Here is a 26,993-nt window from a genome sequence, read left to right as displayed (position 1 = left end):
CCCCCCCCCCCCGCCGCAGGGCGCCCGCCTGGCCCCTCAGGAGCCCCCACACCCCCCGGGAGCGGGAGAAGAGAGACAGAGACCGGCGGGGTCTGACCTGTGTGTGAGGCGACGGCACCCCCCCTCCCGGGGGCGCGGCGCGGTCCCGGCTGCTCCGGGGCGGCACACCCGCTTCCCGCCGCGGGAGCTGCCGGCTCAGGCGCCGGCCTGAGGCCGAGCGAAAGGTGAGGCGCAGCCCGGAGGCGTTACGGCCCCCTCCCCATTGCCGCCGCCATCACCAGGCCCCCCCCTCACGGCGCCTCAATTACCAGCCGCGCCCGCCCCGCCCCGCCCCGCCCGGCCCGGCCCGGCCCAGAGGGGAGGTGCCGCCCTTCGTGCCGCCACTGGGAAGGGTAGTTTGGGAAGCCTTTGGGCTCTCTCATTCCTTCCGAGGGGGGGGGAGGGGGAAGAGAGGCATTCCTTTGTATTTCTTGAGGGGAAAAAAAACCAACCCACCAAACTAACCTCGGGCCTGGTGCTTTTTGTTTTCTAAGCCTTCTCGTGCGGCGGAGTCGCCCCCTGCGTGGCCCCGCTCCGCCAGCCCTTACCCCAACTTCCCCCCCCGTTTTCCCCTCGCCGTGGTAGCGCCGGGGCAGGCCACGCGCAGGCGGCTTCTCGCGGGGAAGCCCGCCCCGGAGCCGAGGCCGGCAGGGCGCGGGGGGGGCGGCGGCGGAGCCGGCGGTCGGTGGGGACCGGCGGGGGGTCCGGCCCTGAGGGGGCGACTTCCCCTTTCCCCGTCTCCGCCTCCAGCGGCGTAAGGGGCTGCCCGGCTTCCCTGCGGCGGCTGCGGGCGGCGGGCCGCGACCTCTAACCATGGACAGGACCGCCGTGGCGAAGATGGGAGCGATGGCGAGCGCCAGCGTGTGCGCCCTGGTGGGCGGCGTGGTGCTGGCCCAGTACATCTTCACCATGAAGAAGAAGACGGGCAGGAAGACCAAGATCATCGAGATGGTACGTGGTGAGAGGCGGGGGAGGGGGGGAACGACGCGGAGAGAGGAGGCCGGCGCCCCTCACGCCCTAATCCCGCTCGGGCCGGCACCTTCTCCGCGGGGCCCGCTCCCCCACGGCCCACCCGCGGGGCGCAGGCCCCTCACAGCCTGCCCTCACAGACCCCTTGCCCGAAGCCGGCCAGCCCCCTCCTTCACCTGCGGGCCCCACAGCTCCTGCTGTCGGCACTTCATGTGCTGGCTGGCGCCAAAAGTTCAGATGGGACTCCCCTCGCCAGGAGTAGGGGGCTGTGCCCACCCCCTGAGGCGATGGGGCAGGGGGGGCTGGCTGTGCCCACCCCCTGAGGCGATGGGGCAGGGGGAGCTGGCTGTGCCCTGTGCCCACCCCCTGAGGCGATGGGGCAGGGGGGCTGGCTGTGGCCACCCCCTGAGCCGATGGGGCAGGGGGGCTGGCTGTGGCCACCCCCTGAGGCGATGGGGCAGGGGGAGCTGGCTGTGCCCTGTGCCCTCCCCCTGAGGCGATGGGGCAGGGGGAGCTGGCTGTGCCCTGTGCCCACCCCCTGAGGTGATGGGACAGGGGGAGCTGGCTGTGCCCTGTGCCCACCCCCCGAGGGGCAGAGGAGAGGTGTCGAGCCCCGTTTCTGCTCATAAAGGCCAGTCACCGGAGGCAGGAGCAGCTATTCCTTCCCCTAGGTATAAAAGTGTCTGCTCCATCCTGTACCGTATTTACGCAAAAAGCTATAGGTGGTCATAATTTAAAAGCTTGTAACTTCTTTAAAAGGCTGGGGCAGGGGGGAAGGGGAGGATGTGTTCAGCCCTTCTCTTGAAACTGGGAAGCAATGTCTGTTCACAGTTACTAGCTGTGCCCACCCCCTGAGGCGATGGGGCAGGGGGGGCTGGCTGTGCCCACCCCCTGAGGCGATGGGGCAGGGGGAACTGGCTGTGCCCACCCTCTGAGGCGATGGGGCAGGGGGAGCTGGCTGTGCCCTGTGCCCACCCCCTGAGGCGATGGGGCAGGGGGAGCTGGCTGTGCCCACCCCCCAAGGCGATGGGGCAGGGGGGGGCTGGCTGTGCCCACCCCCTGAGGCGATGGGGCAGGGGGAGCTGGCTGTGCCCTGTGCCCACCCCCTGAGGCGATGGGGCAGGGGGAGCTGGCTGTGCCCTGTGCCCACCCCCTGAGGCGATGGGGCAGGGGGGCTGGCTGTGGCCACCCCCTGAGCCGATGGGGCAGGGGGGCTGGCTGTGGCCTCCCCCTGAGGCGATGGGGCAGGGGGAGCTGGCTGTGCCCTGTGCCCACCCCCTGAGGTGATGGGACAGGGGGAGCTGGCTGTGCCCTGTGCCCACCCCCCGAGGGGCAGAGGAGAGGTGTCGAGCCCCGTTTCTGCTCATAAAGGCCAGTCACCGGAGGCAGGAGCAGCTATTCCTTCCCCTAGGTATAAAAGTGTCTGCTCCATCCTGTACCGTATTTACGCAAAAAGCTATAGGTGGTCATAATTTAAAAGCTTGTAACTTCTTTAAAAGGCTGGGGCAGGGGGGAAGGGGAGGATGTGTTCAGCCCTTCTCTTGAAACTGGGAAGCAATGTCTGTTCACAGTTACTATAAAAGGAGGAGATCTATCTCTATGCCCTTGTTAATCTTATTAATTAGGGTATTGTAGAAATATCTGCTTATCAGTAACTGGGTGGTAAAATGTCTTGATTTAGACAATATGCTGGTGATGTTGAAATCCTTCAGAATTTGAGTTTGTGTTTTGGACACCACTGTACTGAAGAACTGAACTGAAATCAAGTCACTTGATGTTAGCCAGTGTGTTTTGTGAGCTCCCTTGCAAAATGTTACTAAACGTTCAGATTCGTTTATTTTTTAATTTTGCTGAAAACTAGGATTCTGTGTGTAAATTGTGAGCTATCTAATTCCTCACTTGGACATGTGGTACAACACCTGTCGGTGGAAGCCATACAATGCAATTTGTGATAATGTGGGTCCAGAGAAGAATTCCACTGTGTGTTTTTACTAATCATAAAGTCATCATACTTACTGTTGAAAAAATACTTGAATGTTGTTTCTAGTCATCAGTCACATCATTCAACAATTTGGAGGGGATTGCCTTGCTTTTTTAGTTTCTGTGAGCTCACTTGCAACAGCAGCTTGTGGGAGAGCAGAAAGTTTGGATTGCTACTTTAAAGGGGTTTTAGATCTATTTCTAAAAAAGGGCTCTTGACTCTATAGTAGGATTTTACAAAAGTTATTTGAAAATTTACAGTGGCATAACTATAAATTATTCCTTTTATAAAAAATTCTAGTACTGTAATACTAGAACTTACTTTAGAGTTATGTGGAAAATAAAATAACCTTTAAAAGCCCGATAAAAACACTCAAACAGCAGATCCAATAGTTTCACCAACTCCTATTCACATTATTCCATATGAGCTGTAGTTCAGAAAGTGCCTAATAATTGGTAAAGATGTATTTGTATTAACACTCTGTACGGTGTTTAAATCATGTTTTGGCTGGGAAGACTTTAACTTTTATCTTTGTTGCAAAGATTTTGCCTTTGGTAGGGAAAAAAATCATTACTCCAATGTTAAAATGCTGAATGGTAAGTGAATTTCATGATGTAGTTCAGATAACATTTTCAGAGCCGTGTTCTAGGGCACAGATCTGTGATCCTAAAAAGATACTTCCAGAAATTCTGCTTTTATGATTAGAGCTCTTCTAAACTTTAAATTGCAAGGGAAAAGCTTAAGCTTGTTCAAAGCATGTAAACCTTCTCATAGGGAAATGTTTTACCGATGGGATGCAGGACGTTAATACTACCTGCTCACGTTTCAACCCCTAGTCAAGTTGGCAGCTTCCTCAGCTAACAAACATCTTCAGTTCATTAGCTGCTTTTTCCTTCAACCAGTGTTTTCAGTGGACACATGTAATCAGGCTGTGAAATTTCTTTGAAATAAATGAAACAGTTATGTAAACTTTGTACCAAGGAGTTTAGTTTGTCCAATAAGTGCAAAAATGTGTTAAGTGTTTGTTTTACTTGAATATGCTGCATTCTGGAGAACTTCTGGAAATAGTTTTATCCCCCAATGTAGGTTTGATTCAGCATTTGTGATTTACAAGAGGCTGTATCTGGTTTAGTTTGCCACCAGAGAGACCCTCCTTTGAGCTTTGGGGAGCAGGTGCTGTTTCCAGTCTGTCATTTACTGTTGGGAGGGGTGACAATACTGCTTTATTGAAATGTGTTTTTTCTAATACACCAGTTAATATGCCAGGCTGCTCTTCTGTGCTAGATTAATACTATGGGATTGTTCCTGTATTTTCAGCAGATTTTTTTAGTTCTAGTTTTCTTTGGGGAACATTACACTTTGGTTTTATACCCCCATTAGACTCAGAATCACCTTGATTTATACTTTTTACCAAAATCAGCAGGGAGCAGGCCTATTTACACCTTAGTTGTGTGACTAATTCTCACCAATGAAGTATTCTTTCATTATAACTAACTACAGCAACATTTTTTTTCTTAGTTAAATAAAATCAGATTGATATAAGACCCAAATGTAAGTAAAAAGCTGACTTATAGTAGTGTCTAAATGCTAAAAAGGCCGTGACCATTATAAATTAAATAGAATATCTATAAGACAAGTAAAAAGGGTAAAAATCAGGGGTTATGAAACCAAGAATGTTTAATGTGAAGGAAAGTGGAAAGGATTCTCAAGCATGGAGGAAAGTATAGGAATAACCATGTTTCCTTGTTGAATAATAAAAATCAAGAAATTCTTAAATATCTATCTCACATTTCAGTCGATGAATTCTGTAGCAAAGTAATTAGCCTGGTACACAAATTTAAGCTTAATAAAGACAGCATAAAATTACTGCATCTTTGGAAGTTTGGAATGAAAAAGTATTAATGTTGTGTCTGCATTGACCGTCTGAAGTTTGCAAATGGGGAGTTTCCCTTAGGCACTGAGATGCGTAGAGTTACTTCAGCTCTACTTCTGAAGTAACAGAGGCTTTAGTAGTAAATCTGTAGTCAGTCACGTGAAGTTTTAGACTCTGTGTTAAGAAATAACTATTTCCCAAAGCCTTCTGTATTACTTTGCACAGCCAAATTGCCATTTCTGTGAAACTGTCTATGTATTCCTACAGGTGAAGGTAAAAGTCAGCAAGGTTGCTAACTTTAAGTAAAGAGGTTAATAATTCTTAAAGTAACTTACTAGATAATGTTTGATAGCTGCTTTTAAAAGAGATTAAACCTTACAGTAACACTCAATCTTTTGGATTTGTCAGGCCCCAGACAAGTTGGCAATGAAGTTCTGGATCCTTATATAGCAGATCAGTTCTACCGACAATAGGCTTCAGTTTCTTGCTTACTTTTTGTGAAGTAGAAACTCAGCAGAGAACAGATCTTCACAAACTAGAGTGAAAAATGTTGCCTAAGTCTTTCGAAAATGCTCATCTATAAGGAATAGCCCATGCTAACTAAAATTTGGGGTTAATGTAAGAAAAACTGCTTAATGGAGTAAGAGAAATTTTTGTTGCTTGCACCTTGGATTTTTTGCAGCAGCTTGTTTCTCACCTCTACATTTTTGAGCTTTTTATTGTGTTTCATTTATAAGGATGAGAAACATAACAGAGCTGGTTGAAAACAGAATAGTAGAATACTTTAAACTGAGAGTTACTTTCTCAAGTTTGTTTTCCAGAAAACTGGGCAAATGCTTAGTTTCATTTGTCAGTTTCTCCATTCTGTCCCCGGAGTGAGAGGATCTAATTACCCAAAAACCAGACTTTGTGTCAAATTTCAGCAAGAGCAATTTAAAAAAACACTTAAACAGCAGTTTCTCATTTTACAGGCATCTTTTTAACCAGCCATTGTTAAACGTCTCTAGTGAGTTTCCTTTTAAGTATGTATGGGGAGGAGAAGAAATGCCTGGATTTTTGCAGTATTAGAATTTACCTGGAGAGAAATAAGCAATTGAATAAGTGAGGCAACTGCTATTTATCTACTTCCCCAAGAAATAGAAGAACACATTCTGTGAGTGTGACTGTCGTAGGGTTTGTCTGGGGAGATTTTCTTTATTATCATTATTTCTTTTTACTTGCCACTGTCTGGTGAGACTGACTTCTTGTTTCATAGGGCATCAGAGCGTTGGTGCCACAGAGGAAGGATACAGACCTTTGCAACTGGCAGCAATCACACACCACTCCACTTCTTTATTCTTGTCTTGTTGCTAGTAACTGGTTGTTATAGCAACTGTGACCTTCCCCTGGCATGAGACACTGATGACCTCCAAGTGGGGAATAAAGTAAAGAAGCATGTAATAGATGGTGTACATATTCAAGAATCTAAATGGCTAGTACGTGAAAGGCCTTCATACATACTTTTTTTCTTTACAAAGATGAATAGGAGTTTGAGCCTGAGCAAACTGGGGTCAATAAAAGAAGAATGGGACGAACATGGACTCTCTCTGACGGTACCACTGTGGGACATTGTCTCTTTGTGGGTATCGTAGTGATAATATTGAAAATGTCGTGACCTTGAGAGCTATCCAGTGCTGTGACCCATGTGGCAATAATACTGTTCCAAAAGAACGGGGCTGTGACATCAACCGAAGTAGTGAAAAGTGACAGAACTCCTGAGACCTAATACTGCCCCTTCCTATTGATGTGGACTGAGAGCCCTTACTTTCCTAACCGCTAGAGAATTAGAATATTTTTTAGAATATTGTTACTTTTTTAAAACGAAGTTAAATTTTATATGAGTACTGGAGATATCATATAACTATTTCTATAAAACTCGTTTTTTGTTTAGACTGTATTCCTCAATAGAAAAATCACGTTGACAAAGTGATAAACACCAGCATCACTACAACAAGGTTGTGTTGCGTACAGGCTTTTTCGTGCAGATAATTGTTATATGTAATAACCAAGAGTGTGGCATGTAAAGCAAGTTCATACAGGCTGGAAAAAATGCTTTAAGCATAGTTCATGTCAATATAACTTAGATACTAGTAATAGGTTTTTATTCTCACTGTAAAATAATTCCGTTGGAAATTTTAAAAATTTGGGTCGTAGGAGAAGAAAAATTGATTCAATTTCAGTGTTTTCTTTTAATACTGTTAAGAATCAAAAAGTAGTCTACTATACAAATTATGTAGATACTAATATTTTACTTTATTGAGTATAATAAGCTAATCCTAAATGTAACCATTGGCTTCAGAAGTAGGTTTTAATTTTCTGAAATTTCTGATGCCTTTTATTTAATTCAGTAGGTCTTGAAATACTTATTCTTACAACGAATAGTTATGGGAAGATCAATTAAGTCTTTAATTCTGCATTAGTTTCTTTACAACTCATTTATCCTAGTTATAGCAGTTATCAAAACATAATGATGAACCACAACTGAAAATTGAGCTCTGAATAGTAAATATAAGTAAATATCAGGACACAATATATATTGTAGGTATAGGCCCAGAAGAGAGGGGGTTTTATGCTTTTATTTTGTATAAAGTCCTTCTCCAAGACAGAAAAGCAATCTTTCAAAGAATCATTCTGCTCTAGAATATATTTACCTTTAAGTAAATGCTCAGTATGTGTTATGTCATACTTTCAAGTGATTCTTGTCGTTGTGATAACTCTTGATTATTGATTGAGCTAAAGTGGCATCTGTTCTATTAAACTCTTTTTATACATTAAGACCAATAGCAAATACTGCAAGTATTAAACATGTTACCCTTACCTGTCAAACAATATAAGCAGTAAGAAAGTTTTTTAATTGTCTCTCTATATATCATATATCATTGCAATCATATATATCATTGCAAATTTGTTCATATTATGAGTTAAAGTTGCCTATCATTTCAACAGGCACTCTTGCATTAACAACTTTTATAAAAAATATCTAAATTGATTTAAAAATGCATTGAAGAGACCCAGGGTATGGATAAATGCATTTATAGGTAGGAGAATACTAGCTGTAAATGCAGTAGCAATTTTAAATATACCTGTAAATACAAAAATGTCATCATTTCAGTAATATCAAACCTTTTAAAAAGTACATGAACTTCTGAAGTTCTTTCCTTAAAAAAAAAAAAAAAAAAAAAAATAGAACAGCTGCCTTTCACCATTTGTTCTCACTTGAATGAATTGCATAATGCAGTGCTCCAGGCCATCGGCCCTCTTTCTTCCATCCACACCCGCACACACAAGCACACTTAGTGCAAGTACACTACGGTGTGCTCCTCACTGACTGTGCAGAGTTAAGTCTTGGAGAGGGCTTAAGGAAAAATATTGGAAGAGAAGCACAATGTTAGATTCTGTTGCTATAATTTGGTGCATTTGGTAATTAATTGTCAAGATTTCACTTTTAGCTGGTTGAGCAGCAGGTGGCACTAGTGTGAATATTGTGTGGGTTTGCACAGCTCTCTGAAGATGGATAGACCCTCTGTTACAAGTAACTTGTCATTTAAAAAGTCCAGTCCCACAGCGGCTGTTGTTTCCTGGCCACTCCCGGACTCCAGGTCAGACACACACGTTCACACTAGTACCACCTGCTGCTCAACTAGCTAAAATCGAAATCTTGACAATTAATTCAGGAGGCCTTTAAACGTGCAGAGGGTCTAGAGTAGCAGCTACGTCTCTGCTGCCTGTCAGATGCTGGGCACTGAAATCTGGCTGATCCCATCACATGCTCCGTGCAACTGAGGGGCAGGAATAGCTCACAACTGTTCTTCCTGGCCTCCTTTCCTAACCAGTGTGAGCAAAGAAATAGAAGGCCAGATAAGACCGGGCAAGAGAGTTGGTTATTTTTACTGTCATGGAGGATGTGGAAAATAGAAGTGAGGAGATGAAATCTAACTTTTCCTCCCACCTTCTTGCAGTCACGTGCTGTGCAGCAGTGGATCTGTAGAGACTGTTTCTTCCTACAGCAGAGGTCTTTGTGTCGCAGTTACGTTGAGCAGTTGCTGGATGTCAGCCACTTTCTCTTACCCGAAAGTAATCAAGCACAAATGGTCAGCTGCAGCAAAACATCAGAGAACTTATGATGATTGCAGTAGACAGATTTTTAATCCCATGTCAATCATACGGCAGCTTGACTGTTGTGCAATTAAGTTGGAATCTGTGGCTGGTGGGTTGGTCACCTCCCTCTTAGGTTATTTGTGAGAAGTTTCTGACTGTTTAAGAAACAAAAAAATCAGTGCTTGTTTAAAGTCCACTGGATTTTTCTAATTTGGCTAATCCTTATTTCAACAGAGTGTTTTACTTGAATGATAAAAATGATGAGGCATTTTTCAGTACAAGTAGACATATGCTTAAGGTTACAGCACACAGGTCAAAGAATGTTTAAATACTACAAGTAGCTATATTCTTTTTGTTGAGTAAAGCTCCAGAAGAATACAGAACTGCACTGACTCAGACAATAATTACAAAATAATTTTTAATATAATTTTTATAAATTATGTACATAATACCTATTACTAGAAGGAAAAGTGGCTTATTACTAGAAGGAAATGTGGCCTCTGCTTTCATATATGCCAACCTTTTTTTAAGAAAGGATTCATTTATTTAATTTGTAATATTTTTTTAAGGGGTGAGGCAAGGCCCAGACGTGGACACTGAAGATTCATTAATCTGAATATAGAATTTCAGACTTCTTGAGCTGGTTTTGCCACCAAGAAAGATTCCTTTTCAAATGTACTTGTTCTTACTTGTTTCCCCACTCATTACTTGTAGCTTCCTTCCTGCACCTTTATATAAAGAACTGTTTGTCTGCTTTTCAGATTGGATCACTGAAATTATCCAAGTTTATTAGAGCTTTTGCTTTTACCTAAGAGTTTGTTTTACGCCACCTTAATGTGATAGAATGAATACCACTGAAATGAACCATTAACCCTCTTCTTTTAAAGCTTTCCCTCTTTGTTGAAAACACATTAGTTATATTATTTTTACACTTAGCAGTTTTTAAGGCAACACTTAGTATTCAGGATTGCGTCTGTCTTTGCAACGTAAATCAGTTATGGATAAGCTTCCATCTGGTCTGCATGTTACCATGGAAAAATTGTACGTGAGACTGCAGGGTAGGCGTTGGTACAAAGCAGTGGCAGTACTGGTACATGAGCAGTAGTAGTCGAGTAGTACTGGCACAGTAGTGGTAGTATTAGTACAAACTGGTTTGGAGCGTGATCTATATCCCTTCCAGAGGGCAAATATACTGAGATGCAAGAAGTAAGGAGCATCCAGTTGCATCGTTGAGTGGCTCTAGCAGTCAAAAACACCCATAAAACAATCCATTACACCTCAAGTTGTCATGCTGCCTGTTACCTTTCAGATGAGTGTTTGGTAGCTGTATTTCATCTTTAGATTTAACAGATTATTATTTTCAAGAAGTTGGGTCTGTATTCAAAGCAATCCTAACAGTTAAAAACTTACTTAGTCTCAATGTGTAGTTTTAATTGGAATATTGTGTTAGCATTACATTCTTCCATCAGAATTGCAGTGTCTGGTGATGCATTGTAGATTAAACTTTGTCCTGCTGACTTTGCTTTGAAACCAAGTCCCGCAACTCCACCATTCAGGGGTCAGAGTTTATTTGATCTAGATACAGCATTCTTAGGCTTAGTGAAAAAAATCTAGGGAGATGGTTTTTTTTCTTAGAAGCAGATAAGAGAAGAAGAGAATCAGTAGCAACTACTTCAGTCCAGGCCTTGGGCTTAATGCAAATGCCATTCTAGACCGTGTTATAAGGGAAGCTTCCAGGGAAACAGTCATTTGTGTTAAATTATTTCAGCGTGTATGCATTATGCATGTGTAATGTTGTGGCTGCCCTATCCCTGGAGGGGTTCAAGGCCAGGCTGGATGGGGCTTGGAGCAACCTGGGCTGGTGGGAGGTGTCCCTGCCCCGGGCAGGGGGTTGGAACTCAATGATCTTTAGGGTCCCTTCCAACTCTAACCATTCTGTGATTCTATGATATAGATATATACAGGGTATTTAATTATAAAAATTGTACATGGAAATGTACAGTTGGGGACAAAATAGTATTGGTCATCAAAATTACGTTATTATGCAAGATGAGCTTTTGCACAGCTGATAGCTAATTAAGAATTTATACCACAGTATACTACATGCTGCCAGTTCTTAGAATTCTCTACTGTTTGCCTTGGTATTTTTAAGAAGGATTAGTTGTACCAACAACCTCACCTATAAGCATTCTTTCAGTAAGCATTAGACTCTATGTAACGTGAGAGGGAAGCAGATCTTTCAGATAGCCAGACTCCAACATCTATCCTGCTACCATAGCAGTATTAAAGGAAAGTGAGAGTACCACTCAAATCAAAAAAATCTGATTTATCAAAACTGAATTTTCTGTATCTGTGCTCACTGAAAAAGAACCAGTGGAAAAAAGGAAGGATGGGGTAAAAAATAAGATACTTGAAATGAAACTGAAGCACTCTCATGAAGAGCAAATGATTCCTCCTGTCACCACATGTTACAAACAGGGAGTGTTGACTTACTTCCATGAAAGGTCTTGCCTGGTCCAGATGGTATCATCTGTCTCACAGTGATCTGTAGCAGAGGCCCAGGGAAAGCATAAGAATGGAGCAAGTCATCATGATTTTTTGTCCAGAATGATTTCCCAGCGTCCAGCAGCTTGCATTTCAGAGACCGCGTCTGTAACTTAAGACGAGCTTTTTTCATGTTGTTATCCAGCACCTTTTTAAGGCTGTGTAAACTTACAGTATCACCAGAGAGGAATTCCATGTCTTACTACTTTACTTAATTGTGTGACCTGAAGCAGACTCCTTTCATTTGTTTTGATTGTGCCTCCTGTTAATTTTAGTTGACGATCTCTACCTCCTACACTGGAAGAGATAGTGAACAATCTTTCCCTATTAACCTTTTCTGTGCCATCCAGTCATTTCTTTTCCAGGCTGAGGAATTCTGTTATATTAAATTCTTCATTGTATGGAACCTTTTAGTATCATGGCTCATCCTTACTGCCCTTCTCGGGGCCTTTCCAGTTCTGCTCTATACCCTGTAAGGTGGGGAAACCAGAAGTGTATTCAGTATTTAAGTTGCAAGTGCATTATGGATTTATAAAGAGGGCTATCCAGAAAGCATTGGTAAGAATAGGCACCAGTGAAACCTAACTGTGAAGGCCAAGAAAAAAGGCTCAGTTTACTTCTGGCCTGGGTTGAGTGAGTGTCACAACCTTGATTTTTTCTTTCAATTCTAGTGCTTTAGAAGCTATTTGTAAAATACAAGCGTAATATAATAACATCTTAGTATTGATCTGAGCTTGCTTACATTTAGAACATTTTAATGTTCTTTTTTTGGCAAGGGGAGGAGAGGAATGGTTAGGAAAGAAACATCAGATTAAATTCTGGCCCAGAATTATAGACCAGTATTTCCAAGATACATGGTTACTGACTGAAGACCACTCAAACATTTCCAGATACTCAGTGATTTCTAAACAATATGTAACTTTTTGGTTTTTAACCTACCAGTTTCAAAGGTTAATTCTCTTCAAAGTGGGGCAGTGGGAGCAAAGCACAGAGATGAGGTGATTCCCCTAACATACAACAGATGCCTGCCCTGAGCTGTATTCATTCAATCCCAGAATTGTCAGAACTGGTTCTGTATGGTTTGTACCCCATATATTCTCTCAAAAAGAGACCAAATTTTTGCATGGAGTAATAGCTGACAGCAGGAGATCACATGAAACGCTGGAAATTCAGGCCCTAGCTGCTATTAATTCTTCATAGACTATGGTTCTATAAAGGATTTGAAATATTGCATAAAGTGTCAACACTTCTGTTGCCACAGTCTTTACAGTTCTGAACTTTGTAATGTGTAACAATACCTTTGTGTGTGAGCAATGTCTTTAATTAATGTGTTAAGTCCATCCAAACCCTCTTACCCAATATGTAACTTACCTGGACTTCAGGATCCCAAGTCCGCAATGTATTTGGCTTGCCCTCATTCCTACATTTTTGTAAGATTCCAAATGTGTGTTCCAATTTATCCTCAGCAGAGATCTCTGCTTTTAGACTGTTTTTGTAAGCACAAGAGGAAGGTGCACAGAGGACAGTGATGCTGCAGTATTCAGGTATTTCAGAATCATCTGAACAATCAATTCCATATAGAATTGCAAGTCATGGCTTCCTACATGTTTCAAATTGATGCTAAAACTTTATTCATTTTAGATTTCCAGCCCCTATGTTCTATTACCTGGACTTCAGGATCCCAAGTCCGCAATGTATTTGGCTTGCCCTCATTCCTACATTTTTGTAAGATTCCAAATGTGTGTTCCAATTTATCCTCAGCAGAGATCTCTGCTTTTAGACTGTTTTTGTAAGCACAAGAGGAAGGTGCACAGAGGACAGTGATGCTGCAGTATTCAGGTATTTCAGAATCATCTGAACAATCAATTCCATATAGAATTGCAAGTCATGGCTTCCTACATGTTTCAAATTGATGCTAAAACTTTATTCATTTTAGATTTCCAGAACTGCAGAAACTGGAGGGTTTTTTAATTTAAAAAAAAAAAAAAAAGCCAAACACTCAACACCACAACCCCCCTTCTAATTCTGGCCTCATACTCTTTTATAGAGTAACCAGCTTGAGGGATCATTAAACCAGAATAATTTATCTCACTGCATGACCTTAACTAAGCTAATCATTGGTCTTGTCCACTGCTTAAAAGCTTTGCTTAGTCCTCATGAAACTGAGATCTATCCCATGCTTAAAACATTCAGTTATCTTGCTTAATTAAAATGTGTCTTTATGCAGCCTTATTTTTTTTAATTAACAGGGGTTTTATCAAGATACCATTTTTCAATGAGAGCAACATCGTAGTGATTGTTGTATTAAACACAACAAGAATAAACATTTCAGAAGTTTAGCAGTTCTATATGCATTTGGGTGTGTAGGTTAGCACTAAGTACAGTCATAAATGGTCAGAGTGTAGATCAGCAGTTTTCTCTTGTATGGTAAAGAAAGATTGATCTCTGTTCAGATCTAGAAAATCTCTAGCAAACAGTATTGCTAAATACCTCTTGTGATACACAGTGTCCACCTATAATCTGTTCTGTGCATGCATTTATTTTTGCCTTTTTAAAATATGATAGCTGAGTTGGTGAAAGAAATTTTCAGCTCAAATGATATTGCTAAATCTTAAAACCATTCAGGTTAAGACCCTCACCACCTTAGCATGTGTCTTCTCTGGATTTATCACAATTTAATGAATTTGGTCTTTAACCTGTTCTTAGCGCTTTTCCATAGCAAGTGCTTTTCAAGCTCTTTCTGTTTAAAGAATCTCTTACATTCCTCATGAGTCATCTCTATAATACACACATATGCAAATAATATTTCTGCATTGCATCATAGCTGTAAATATGGCTAGCATTTTTTTTGCACCACACCTGTACTGGAAAAATAAATGACTGCAAGGCATCCTTCTAAACCTTTTTTTACCCCAGCTTCATCAAACTGAACATTTATCATGTTTTCTTTATAATTGTCACTTACAAATATAAAAAGCTACTGCTGGAACCAGTATGCTGTTCATTAATCAGTTCACTAGGGTATGAATAAAAGTCATGTGTGAATTAAATTCTTTTATATTGGTTCCTTTCTTCTCCTTGGTTTTGGTACTTGAGTGCTAAGGTTCACTTAGCTTTCCCTCTTTTGTGGAGATTATCAAGTAGTCTGCTTTGGAAAATAAGTCCTAAGTAGACTTATTACAAAAGCAAAATTAGAAAGCAAACACAATTCCTTAATGTTTAAAATTGATCCCTGCAATAAAACAAGGTATTGCTCAAGTAAAGTTGGGGAATATGCTCAATATACAGGAATATGTTGCAAGTTGTTCAGTTGTAGCAGGCTCACTAGGCAGGAATAAAAGGTAGTAAGATCATGAAAAGACGCGAGCTAATGTTTATATTGTAGACAGAATTCAGTCACCTCTAATTTTTGTAGCAAATATTCTAATTCTAATAAACAGAAATTACTCCTAAATATGACCTCTTTCTTGATCTTTAAAAGCTGATGTCACTGTAGTTGAAGTATTCAACTTTATATCTTAAAAAAAGAAGAAGCTCAGCTTACTTGCTTACTCAGTTATCTGTGCTGGGTTCATTTCTTTCCCCAAATAGGTGCAACTTAGGGCAGGGGTGTGTGAGAACCAGCAGAACCAGTTTGTCTCTGCTTCAGACTAAAACTTCCAGTGCTTCCCACTCTTTGAGAGCATCCTGATCTCTGCAAACGCACCACCATAGAAAGTTGAATCTTTTCCTAGCCCTAAATGAATGACAAATCGTCTAATATTTTGAGGTTTCTTTTCGTTCTCTCTGTGTTTTTTCTCTGTTTTTTTTCTGTGTAGAATATTCTGCAGTCAAGATATGGCCCTCAGCCAAAGAGAAAAGTTTAAAATAGAAAGTATGTGTTGAAATAGCTATACCTCTTTAGCTTGTGGTTCTTAAAATATATTTAAATGACCTTCAGTATTGTGAGAGTAGAAATGTCATACTGGACTTTGTTTCTCTCTCGATAAAAAGGAAGTGGTAATTTTAATGCATCTCTTACCAGAAGTTAAACAGCGTAAACAAAATGCTGAACTGACTAAAAGGAGCAGTAACAGAACATGGTCAGTATCAGCTATTGTTAGTTAATTAAAGCATTTGAGACAAAGGTTTCTTAGAGTTGCTAAGGCAGTCTTCCTTGGTTTGTAGATGAGGAGTTTCATATCCAGCATTTTCATTAAAGTGAAAGTAATTAGAGATCCAGTAGATATTTTTCTAAGAAATAGGTGTTGGCTGTATCAATGTTTACAGAAATTTTGCTCACGTCATTTTCTAGCTCTTTCACTATCACTGTAATCATTCATTTAAAATGCTTTCTAATTAGTCTGGTATACCAAAAATTAGTCTGTAAATGTTGGACTTAATTTCTGCAACTCTTTTCTTCAATCTTAAATTGTTTTTAAGATTAAAAAAAAAAACAAACAAAAACAACATATTTTTTTTCTTTCCCTAACATTCTTTAAATTCTTAGAATCACAGAATGGTTTGGGTTGGATGGGACCTTAAAGATCATCCAGTTCCAACCCCCCTGCCCTGGGCAGGGACACCTCCCACCAGACCAGGTTGCTCCAAGCCCCATCCAGCCTGGCCTTGAACCCCTCCAGGGATGGGGCAGCCACAGCTTCTCTGGCCAACCTGTTCCAGTGTCTCACCACCCTCACACCAAAGAATTTCTTCCCAGTATCTAATCTAAATCTCTTTCAGTTTAAAACCATTAACCCTCATCCTATGGCTCCACTCCCTGATCAAGAGTCCCTCCTGTAGCCCCCTTCAGATCTTTGAAGGCCATTGTAAGTTCTCCCCTGAGCCTTCTCTTCTCCAGGTTGAACAACCCCAGCTCTCTCAGCCTGTCTTCATAGGAGAGGTGCTCCAGCTCTCTGAGCATTTTCATGGCCCTCTGCTGCACCCATTCCAACAGGTCCAAGTCCTTTCTTTGTCCAGAGCTGGACACAGTAAGCTCCAGGTGGGGTCTCAGGAGCAGAATCACCTCCCTGGCCCTGCTGGCCACATTTCTTTTGGTGCAGCCCAGGATGCAGTTGGCTTTCTGGGCTGCCAGTGCACATTGCTGGCTCATGTTGAGTTTCTCATCCACCAACACCCCCAAGTCCTTCTCCTCAGGGCTGCTCTCCAGCCATTCTCTGCCCAACCTGTATTTGCACCTGGGATTGCTGTGACCCTGGTGCAGGACCTTGCACTTGGGCTTATTGAACTTCATGAGATTTGCACAGCCCCACCTCTCAAGGGTCCAGTTCCCTCTGGATGGCATCCCTTCCCTCCCGCGTGTTGACCATGCCATGTTAGAATTAATTTTCCCACTAAATGACATCTGAGAAGTACCAGAATAACAAGAAGCCAGCCCCACCACATCCCAGTCTCACCTATGAGGTTCACAAGACTCATTTATATCGGTACCATTGTCAGCTTTCAAATACATGAAAGCTCAAAGACAGGTACTCTGCAAACGGAGTGTATGAAGTGATGCCTTTACCTGAGCTACATGATTCATCTAGCAGGCATGCTTTACTTCATCGTTCAGGAGACTTTTTTAAGATTGCAAATCCAGCACTGGCATAGGCTACAGCTTTTTGTTGTGCAAGTAACTCATATTTATTCAAGATTATTTCAAGAGTATAGCTTCCAAGATTAATTCAAGATTATAGCTTTCCCAAACATTGCTACAGAGATGCTATTAGCCAAAAGCATGCTAACGGTATTAACATGCTACAGAAGGTATGTCACCTGTTACAACAGCATGCAAATGCAACAGGTAGACTGATGGGGGTTATGAATCCTGGCAAATACCAATTTCAAGTAGGTTTGTTTTACCGTTGAGTTAAACCACGACAACTGTCTATAGTCTTTGCAGGGATTATGTTATATTTTGAACATGCCTTTCAAGCTGTTTTGCCACTTCAGGATGCAGCAAACCTTAGTACGTGCATTTTGGGGGATCTTGTTCATTTAGAAGAGGATGATTTTGTTTCATTGGGTCAAAACACAGCACAATTGAAAGAAATGGCAGTGTAGGTCTGAGGAATTCTGACAGCGTACACGCTGGCCTACAGTTGGAATGTGGACCCCAGCCATACAGATCCACTATATCATTCAGAAAAAGTCTCCTGATTTTTTAAATGCCAGATCCTCCTTACCTGGAAATTTTCATAACTGATGAATTCCTAGAGCTGTGGTAATGGGGATGGGGCGGTTTATAGCGTTAGGGATTTTATATGTGCTGTGCTGCTGACCTGCCCTGGCTTCAGTTCTGATAATTGTGCTGGTCACGTTCGTGGTTGTGTATGAATTGGGATGGTGTTTGCGGTTCGTTCCAGCAGCCTGGAACAGTGATCATAAACCTAAGGTTGACCATGGATTATGGGATAGTATAGGGAAGCTTGCTCTGGTGCTATAGGAAGAGTTAATTTCCAAACATTTGCACAACTTCAAAGTGTAAATACGATGAGACAATACTTCCTTCATCCTCTGACAGTAAAAAAGATTCCTTCTAAATACATCTGTGTCACCTAGTTACTGCCTTTGGTCAGGCAACATGCCTAATGACAAACGAATGCAAGCATGTTGAGTGCCTCAGAAATCCTGACAAACAAGCCTCCTCGATTTCCTGTTTCAGTATCACATAGATAATTAAAGTCAAAGCAAAGATTAATTAAGTAATCAATTTGCTGCTTCTACACAAATAAATGGGTGCTTCCTTATAAATCTTAATGAGACCGTGTCAATGAGCTGTAGGAAATTTGTGGCACTCTGCAACAGGAAATCCTAAAATACTCCAGCAGGCTTTATAAAAGGGTTAAAAAGTACCCAAGCAGTAAAGTTCTGCTTTGAAAAACAAGTGCCTTGCCCTGTGAGAGCCGTCCGAAGTGTCCTGCTGCATCCCTGAGGCTGTTGGCTCAGCGAAGGCCGCAGGTTCTGCGGTTGCTGGGACACCAGCTGACCAGCCCTGAGCAGCACGGAGTGCTGGGCACTGCCGGCCTGCGTCACAGGGCCCGGGCTTTGCACGGGGATTAGTCAGCCTGCATTTGGAAACGCCCTCGGCTGCACTTTGCGCTGCTATATCAGCGTTCCTCAAGCAAGAGGAATTTTCTTTTGCTTCTGCAGCTGCTCCCGCGAAACCCTCTGGTAAGTGCGCACGGCTCCTGTCAACACGCCTGCCTGCTGCCTGCTTTTTTCATCAGGGTTATGAGCTGAGGCATTACTGACAGTGGTTTGTTGTGACAAATTGTATATTCGGTAGCGCAGGATTGGCAACAGCATTGAAGGAATAAATATATTGACCAGGTTTTGTTGAATAGGTTAATTCAACTTAAATGTTCCTCTATTTATAAATATGTATCAGAGTAGTCTTAAATGTGGGTATTTTCGGTGTGACGTAGCTGTGTACCATACATGTCTGCTTTTATTTCTATGCAGCGAGAATAGCAAAGAGCACGTAATATAGCAGACCAATTCTTAAAAGGATTTGGTTGGTTTTTGTTGGCAGCCTGTATGCAAGCCCTGCGTCTCTGGACTCTGCTTGCCACCTATGCTGTTGCAGTAGGACAAAATCAAGGACAGAAGAATCAGGAGTGCCCTAAGCTCAACGCACAGGTACTCTCCTTTAGAAGCCAAGAGGAAATGCTGTTGTCATGTTTTCTGTGAACGCCCTCTGCAGATTTTTTATGGGGTTTTTTTCCAAACTAAATATCAGAACCCGGCTCATTAAATGTAAAATTATGTAAATAATTAAACAAAATATAACAGGAAAAATTATTTTTAGTACGCATCCTATTCCATTTCTAAAAATAGCCGAGGTAGTGAAGCCACTTCCAGTTATTTCATATAACCTGTGCTGGGTAGCCATTTTTCCAGCATGTTATCAAGCAACTGAAGATACTCAATGTTCTGTTGTTTCATTTCCATAATAACATCTCCTATTTATTTCTAGATAAGTAGTCCTAAGGCTATTTCTTGGCAAAGACTACCAAAAGGGTAATTTGGTAATTACTAGTTACTAAGGATTTCTTACCATGTTTGAGTTTACATCATATAATAATAAAACATATTATGGTTTTGGATTTGGTAACTGTAAATTAATATATTCCGGTGCGTGCTGAGCTCAGGTTGTGCTGCATGAGCACGAGCACAGTTCCCCTGAGGAGCTGCACATCATGGAGTCACTGGCGTGGCTACACTCGTGTTCAGTAGCTTTGAATGTTCCTGTCTAAAAAGCTGGGGCTGCTAAGAGAAACCTCTGTTGTGCTCAGGGACCAAAATTCAAATTGTCTGAATTAAAGCCAAAACTTGGTTTATACATATATGAGCATACGAGCAGACATAGCTCTACGTGCTGGAGGAAAAGATATGCACAGGCTCCTGTTCTGTGGGTTTTTTACGGTTCCCCCACTTCTTGCAACTCGTGCATTGTGAATAGCAGAAGTTAGATGAAGAAGCTTGCATGCTCTTCAGAAGTTTTTTGCTAAGCTTTGTTTTCTAGAGTAAGTAGATGAAAGTAGTGTTCTGTAATAATACCAAAAAGAAAAAAGGAGTGGAAAATAAGATGTAAACGTAAATGTAAATTAAAGAACGTACCCCTTTATCATTTCACCAAACTGTTATTTTCTGCCACCAGAACACCAAAACCAATTTTCTGCAGCTCGCCAGGCTATCAAATTTCACAGCTATCGCAGATGCCGTGCCCTGCCTGGTTTGGTCCATGTCCATCAGTCAGTATATGTGATAGCTAGCCTCAGACCTTGGGACTGAGCATTCACAGTTCCCAAAATAAATGTCATTTACTCTTGGTTTATACTCTTTTGCCTGGAAGCTATCACCACAGAGTAGAAATAAAATTTACAAATATTTGAATCCTATCCATTTTATCACTTTGATTTGCATTTTCCTTGTGCAGAAATAACATTACTAGTTCACCCTCCTTGGTAGCCCACCCTCCTGTCTCCTCCATATCAAAAGTAAATAGGTTTGGAACTTAGTCTGGTCTACGGCAGGTTTACCAACAAAGTAGAAAGAAAGAAATTATGTGATAATTGAAATTCACATACTGTCAACAGTATTACAGCTAGTTCTTATTTATTGTCTTAGTGCTTTTACAACATGATTGTCATCTAAAATTTTGTGGAATATTTTTAGTATGTTTGTAAGTGCGAGAACAGTCATTATTATTATTATTATTCAGGATTATTGACACCTAACAAAGTACTCATCAATCACTGAGAATTCTAGAGAAGTTCCCTTAAAATTTTATCCACCCGTAATGCAGGGTGTTTTCTTAGCAGTGATTTATGGGAGGCATCCATATTAGATTAGCCTTTGTAAAATAAGAAAACTTTGTATTTGCCAAGTAGTGTAGTTTTACAGCGTATCAGTATAAAAATACTTTGCCCCATTTTTTTATGTCCTTGGTCAAAGCACTACTTAACAGGCTTATATTTTTAGTTATTACTAGTAATATTTCAGACTGTGTATCTGATTGTGAAATGAGCTTTATCTCCATGTAGTTAAGATAGCAAGTCAGCCATCAGCTCATCCTTCCCCACTTAAAACTACAGGTAGGGAAAACAACAGAAGGTCTCACAGTTGTCTTTAGTATGAAGTTTCTTCATATTAGCTCCTTTTTTATAGGACTTTTTTTTCCCCCCTATTTCTTTTTTTAAGCATGGGGACTTACATTGTTGTTCTACTGGGTAGGGAAGTAACTGCTCTACCTCCAGCACTTAGTAAAGTGACATTACACTTTGTACACACAATCAGTTATTAATTCCCTGGCATACCTGATTGGAAATGCCTACTATACATCTGTGTGTTCACTTAGATACCTACCTTTCATTTGAGTGATTATCATCAGCTCTTGTTTAATAATCCAACTGAGGCAGCATGCACTTAGATAGACAGTCTCAAATCCGAAGAAAACTATATATATAAGCAGCACCCAAATACAGCAGAAAAGCAGCTCTGTTTGTACTCCTGCTATCCATTTGTGCATAAGAAACTTGAATTCAAAAGTAGAATTCATTGTGTTCTTTACAGTGAATACTTTTCCTCTTTATTTAACCCAGCTACAGACAGGCATGTCTGATGTAGTTGAACAGACTTGTAATTTTTGGAACTGTCCTTGTTGTAAATGACCCATTCTGTGGTTTGTAGGACTGGGGGATTTCCAAACCTTCGTGAATCCATTACTGTTCGTTCATCAAGGTATGACTATAACATTGTTAGCTACAAAAGAATTTCCTGCGTCCTTATTCCAGTTACCTGCTATCACAACCAAGCAGATCTTTTTTTAATTTTCATAAATGAAATTAAGCTCAACCTTTAAAATAATCTTTTTCAGTTTTGTTCTCCGTGCTTCTCTTTGAAGGCTTCTTAAAAATGCCAGAGACTAGAAACTTAAATGTATTTGTGCATGTGCCAACCACAAATTTCCTTTGGGAGCTGTCATCTTTTAACATGTATTTTTAAAGGGATACTGGTCTCTGAGCTATTCAAGGAACATATAGATGTCCTTGGTATCTTCTCATGCTTTTATAAAATGGCAGAATAAACAGGGGCACTTGATTCAATATGATGTTCTTTCATCTGTCACAATGAAATACGAATTCCTTTTCCTCTGCTTATATAGTTTTAGTCCTGTATGTAAAAGCTCCTTGCTCTGAAAAGCTTTCTTGCCTTTGTTTAGTTACTTCGGAGTATTTTATTCTCCATATGAGTTCTTCCCAGTCGGCTGGTGCATCAGAATTTTGGGCCTTTTGTGTATATTGACTTGCCTCCTAGAGCTCTCTTACACAATTAATAGAAAGACAAATTTGATCAAATTGACTGGACTTTTCACTCTTTGTTCTTTCATCTCTCTTACCAGTTCTTCCCAGCTTGAATCTGCTTCTGTCTTTCAACTCTGAACAGCGACAAATGCGCAACAAAAACCCAACAGCTGGGCTGGGCAGAAGGAGACAGTTTGCCAGAAAACTGGTGACTGCTTATTAGAGAGTGTCCTTTACTTCTAAGATAATAATGATAAAACCTAAAGAAAAGAATTGCAACTTAACATTCAGTTGCAAATACAAATAGAAGGAAGTAGTGATGGGGACAGTGACTATTTTGACTAACCGTGTTTGTCTGAGGCTTTATCAGATGCCAGGTCCATAAAGACGACTTTGCCCATGGGAGTGCCTCTGAGACTGACATTATCTGGGTTATACACGCTGCAGAACACTTTTTTTTTTTTTCCCTAAATTAAAAAAATACTTTTCAACTGACTTCAAATCTTGTGTAAAAACGAAGGATGTATTAGAAATAAATGAACCTTAAAAATTGATCTTGAGCAGGAGTGTCAGTTTGCAACATCAAAGCAGGAAGCTTTCATTATACTCAGGATCTTGAGCAATGCCTTGTTTAACATCATCTACTGAAGTGTTTACTGGGGAGGTCTTTCCTCAGGGTGTTTCAAAACCTTACGAAAGGCCTTGGTCTGAAATAAAACAGCAGTAAGCAATCCAACTTCCCTCATACGGTCTCTCCCTCTGATCTCCATCTCCCCCACTATCTGTTCTGTTTAAAATAGTTATATTAGGAAGTCTGTTGCTTTGTATCTAAGTGAACCAAATAATGTTTGAACTGCTTATTACAAAATGACACGTTTAGATTTTGTTTAATTTTTTTTGCCTTCCAAGTCTAAAAATACATATATAATTTGCCTCCTGAAAGTCAAAGGAATTAGATTAGTGAATTTATAGTGGAAAAAAAAAATACAAAACATAGTCAAATTGCTTTATCTTTCATTGTAGTGGAAAAAATGCTGTATACCCACCAAACAAGTGATATGGTTACTTTTGTTTCTTTACCAGCACAAAAAGACAATACAATACATAATAACATACAAAAGAAATACCATAAAACATCTTTGAAGAGTTGCAGGTTGTTAATGTTTTATTTTGTGAAGCTAACTCAGTTGACATACTTCCGCTAATAATTATGAATAAATAGCTATAAATGCATTGTAGATGTGTTTCTCAGAAGATAAGGGAATTCTTTAATGGATGTTTCTCAATAATTTTTTTTTTTTTTTTCACACTCATTATCTTTCTCAATTATTCCTAGTTTGAGGGAATTCTTTAATGGATGTTTCTCAATAATTTTATGTATTTTTTCACACTCATTAGCTTCCTCAATTATTCCCAGTTTGGATGTAGCTGATATCAGCCAGAAAGTAGCAGTAAGGGTATTGAGGATTAGAATTATTTGTTAAATTGAAAAATAGAAGCACTGATGTGGAAGAAAAGATGCAAACCAGAAAGACTACATGTAATTTAGCACTTTGTACAACTACTTGTTTCTGTAGGGGTAATTTTTCAAGAATATTTGGTCATTACCAACTGAATTTTAATCATTATCATCATATTGCTGCTAACAAAGTAAGTGCATTCAAATGTATATGCAAAGATGTTATCTGGAGACATGGGCCAAAGTAGCCCTTCAGCAGAAAGGTTATACCCACAGCTATGGGTACTGTCTTTCAAGGAAAATATGGGTCAAATGGATGGGCCAGGACAACATCAAGAATTGTCAGAGGTTTAGAAAACTGTGCTCTGCAAAAGAATCGAAGAAAATGGGGTTCTTTACTTCAGGAAGAAAGGAGAACTATCCATGAGCATCTGTGATAAAGAATCATTTCCTCCAGGTTGAATGACAGGTACAGTAAGGAGGGTTACATAGAGATTAAGTAGACTCTTCTGAACATAAAGATAGTTGAGCACTAAAATACATGGTTGAGAAAAGTGAGGAATATGTGAGTGGAGGTTTTGAAGAACAGGTTAGACAAGTCACAGGTGACAGGACAAGAGGAAATGGCCTCAAATTGTGCCAAGGGAGCTTCAGATTGGAGATTAGGAACAATTTTTCCATGGCAAGGGTTCTTAAGCCTTGGACTGGGCTGCCCAGGGCAGTGGTTGAGGCCCCATCCCCGGAGGGGTTTAAAAGCCAGGTTGACCTAGTGCTTGGAGACATGGTTTGGTGATGGTTTTGATCAGAGTGAGGCTGATGGTTGGACAAGATGATCTGAAAGGTCCCTCCCAACCCAGACAATTCTATAAGTATCTGCAGGGAATGATGTAGCTGTAATAGTTTGCTCCTCCCTGACGACAGAGTGGACTAGAGCCAATGTTTAAAGGTGCCTCCAGCTCCTTCTTTTCCCTGACACAAGGGTGTCTTTTCCGTTACAAATGCGTGTGTTTGCAAGACTTTAAAATGTCATCTTTTCCTTAAATGATGACCTAATTGCAATTTGACTCCAGGTTGGTTGTTACTAATAAACAAAAGGGTTAGTAGCATCAAGAGCAGGAAGAAGGAGTGTTGTGTCCCTTGTCAACAGTTGGCGATATGAGAACTCTGGTTCGAGAAATGTGTCTGGAAATAGAAGCTGCTTTGTTTGCTTGGTTTTTTTATTAGCTCGTTGCAGCAAAGATTACATGCTAGCTATAAGAAAAGGAAAGCTGAGCAATCAGAATGTGAAAAATGTGATTTCTAGCACTTCATAATCTCTGACATTCTATACACAGAAATTAAAATTTGCTACTAAAAATGCCCACATAGACAGATTGCAAATGTCTGATTTGCTTTAGAAATAGTCCATTCATGATTATAAAGGAAAGAAATACGTACTAAATTTTGAAATTTCTGTCATTAAGTAGTTCTTTTATCATTTCTGCAAGGTTGAAGAGAAATGTTTAGCGCAAGCAAAGGCGTGGGCAGGAAGGTGGTGTTTGGGGAGGGGTAGGGGCTTTGTGTTTTGTTCTTTTTTTTCTTTTTTACCAAATTCAGCATTTATCATAATATTCAAGAACTATTCCTCATTCGAAAGGAATATGTGGTGTGATGGCATGTGTTATTTCCAAAGTGTGCAGTAAAATAGGTAATGGAAGGTGATTAATGGAGTGGCTAGGGAGCAGGAATTAGTGCATTGGGGTACTCGGGTAACACGGGCACCATTCTCAACAAAACAACAGGGATCTAAAATCAGCCTGTCTTTATCTGTGTGGAAACCTTAAGGGCATATTAATTGCACAAAGAGGTAGTTTTAAGACTCACCATCTCCCAGTGGCACACTTGAACCACAAGGTGATCCCCATATGTCCTGTTTCTATATCTCCAGTCTTTCCTGGAGATACACAGGACATGTATACATGCCCAAATACAACTTTTTTTTCTGTGAGTGTCAGCTTATTGAATAACTTGGTATCAGGAAAGGACATGAAAACAGATCTTGAAAGCAAACGGAACCATATGCAGTCATCAGTTAATGCATCCAGAGTATTTTCTGTTGCTTCTTACTCTTCACTTGCCTTCCTGTCCTGAGCATGTCTTGATGTCACATGAAAATGTTTGTAGATGCAGAGCTTCCAATCTGATGAACAGCAGGTATTACCTTGTAAGTTTTCTTCTGTAAGTATGTTTCTGTTTTTGTTCTTACTCTTCATAGATGCCAGAATTTCAGAAGAAAACTGTCCATATTAAGGACCCAGGGAGAGTAGAGGAGATCATTTGTGGCCTCATCAAAGGTGGAGCTGCCAAACTTCAGGTAAAGATAGTAGGTGTAATCAGTTGGAATGAAAGGAATCATTGCTCTGTGCCAAAAAATGTTAAGAATATATACATAACAGAAGAAAACCTTCAAGAAATTTCCAAAACTTAGACATTTGTTAACTCTTTTAATAGTCCTTGTTGATTCAATTCTAATTCAGCCAGACACTAGTTAAGTAAATTATATTAACATAAACGCTCAGTACTTTCAGGAAATACTCTGACCAAAGGAATTAGAAAAACAGTTTTGTTAGAAAAAGAAGTTATTCTTATGGGATATACTGGCTTACGTTACAATAATTCAGTAAAATAGGGAGATTTCTGAGATGTGCTACTCAGCTGCAACTATTGTTATCATTGAGAATTTCTAGCCATTCTTTATTTTGTCCCTCCATGTTGTAAGACAATTTTGCTTTTTCTTTCCTTAAATAGATTATTACAGATTTTGATATGACTTTAAGTAGATTTTCCTACAATGGAAAAAGATGCCCAACTTGTCATAGTGAGTACTTTTTTTTTTTTTTAATAGACTGGTTTGTTCATTCCTTTTAGTTTTTTCCTAGGTATTAATTTTCTTTCCACTTTACTCCCTAATATGTGAAAATTTATATTGACTTGTTACCTAACGTGAACATCCTAATGAGGGAGTGTTCTAGTGACTGCCTGTATGTGGTTTTATGTATTCATTTTTTAATCACCTCTGTGTGAATTAAAATCGGATAAGTTGTCATTGACAATAAAACATTAAGTTCTGAACTCTAAGATGATAGATATGGTAGGGTTGACTTATATTTTTTAAGACCCTGTAATAGTCCCAATGCCTTCAAGAACCAGTTAGTAAACTGC

General features: G+C 40.7%; 2 protein-coding genes across 2 annotated transcripts in view; one reads left to right on the top strand and one right to left on the bottom strand.

Annotated features, from left to right (window-relative positions):
• LOC106892326 (protein PTHB1-like) overlaps positions 1–268 on the bottom strand; it is a 10,291-nt gene extending 10,023 nt beyond the window's left edge. The window contains exon 1 of the mRNA XM_014949435.1: positions 98–268. The gene's annotated coding sequence lies outside the window, so the exon portion shown is untranslated. The remainder of the gene's footprint in view (positions 1–97) is intronic.
• A 474-nt stretch (positions 269–742) lies between these two features.
• The window catches only part of NT5C3A (5'-nucleotidase, cytosolic IIIA), a 36,238-nt gene continuing 9,987 nt past the window's right edge, over positions 743–26,993 (top strand). Inside the window, exons 1-3 of the mRNA XM_014949491.1 lie at positions 743–990; positions 26,047–26,145; positions 26,580–26,649. Coding sequence (XP_014804977.1) covers positions 853–990; positions 26,047–26,145; positions 26,580–26,649 — 307 coding nt within the window. The 5' untranslated portion in view covers positions 743–852. The remainder of the gene's footprint in view (positions 991–26,046; positions 26,146–26,579; positions 26,650–26,993) is intronic.

The sequence above is a fragment of the Calidris pugnax genome, unplaced genomic scaffold (genome assembly GCF_001431845.1).
Source record: "Calidris pugnax isolate Ruff unplaced genomic scaffold, ASM143184v1 scaffold124, whole genome shotgun sequence".
NCBI lineage: Eukaryota > Metazoa > Chordata > Aves > Charadriiformes > Scolopacidae > Calidris > Calidris pugnax.
The sequence above is the reverse complement of the archived record's forward strand: the minus strand, read 5'-3'. Positions and strand labels throughout refer to the sequence as shown.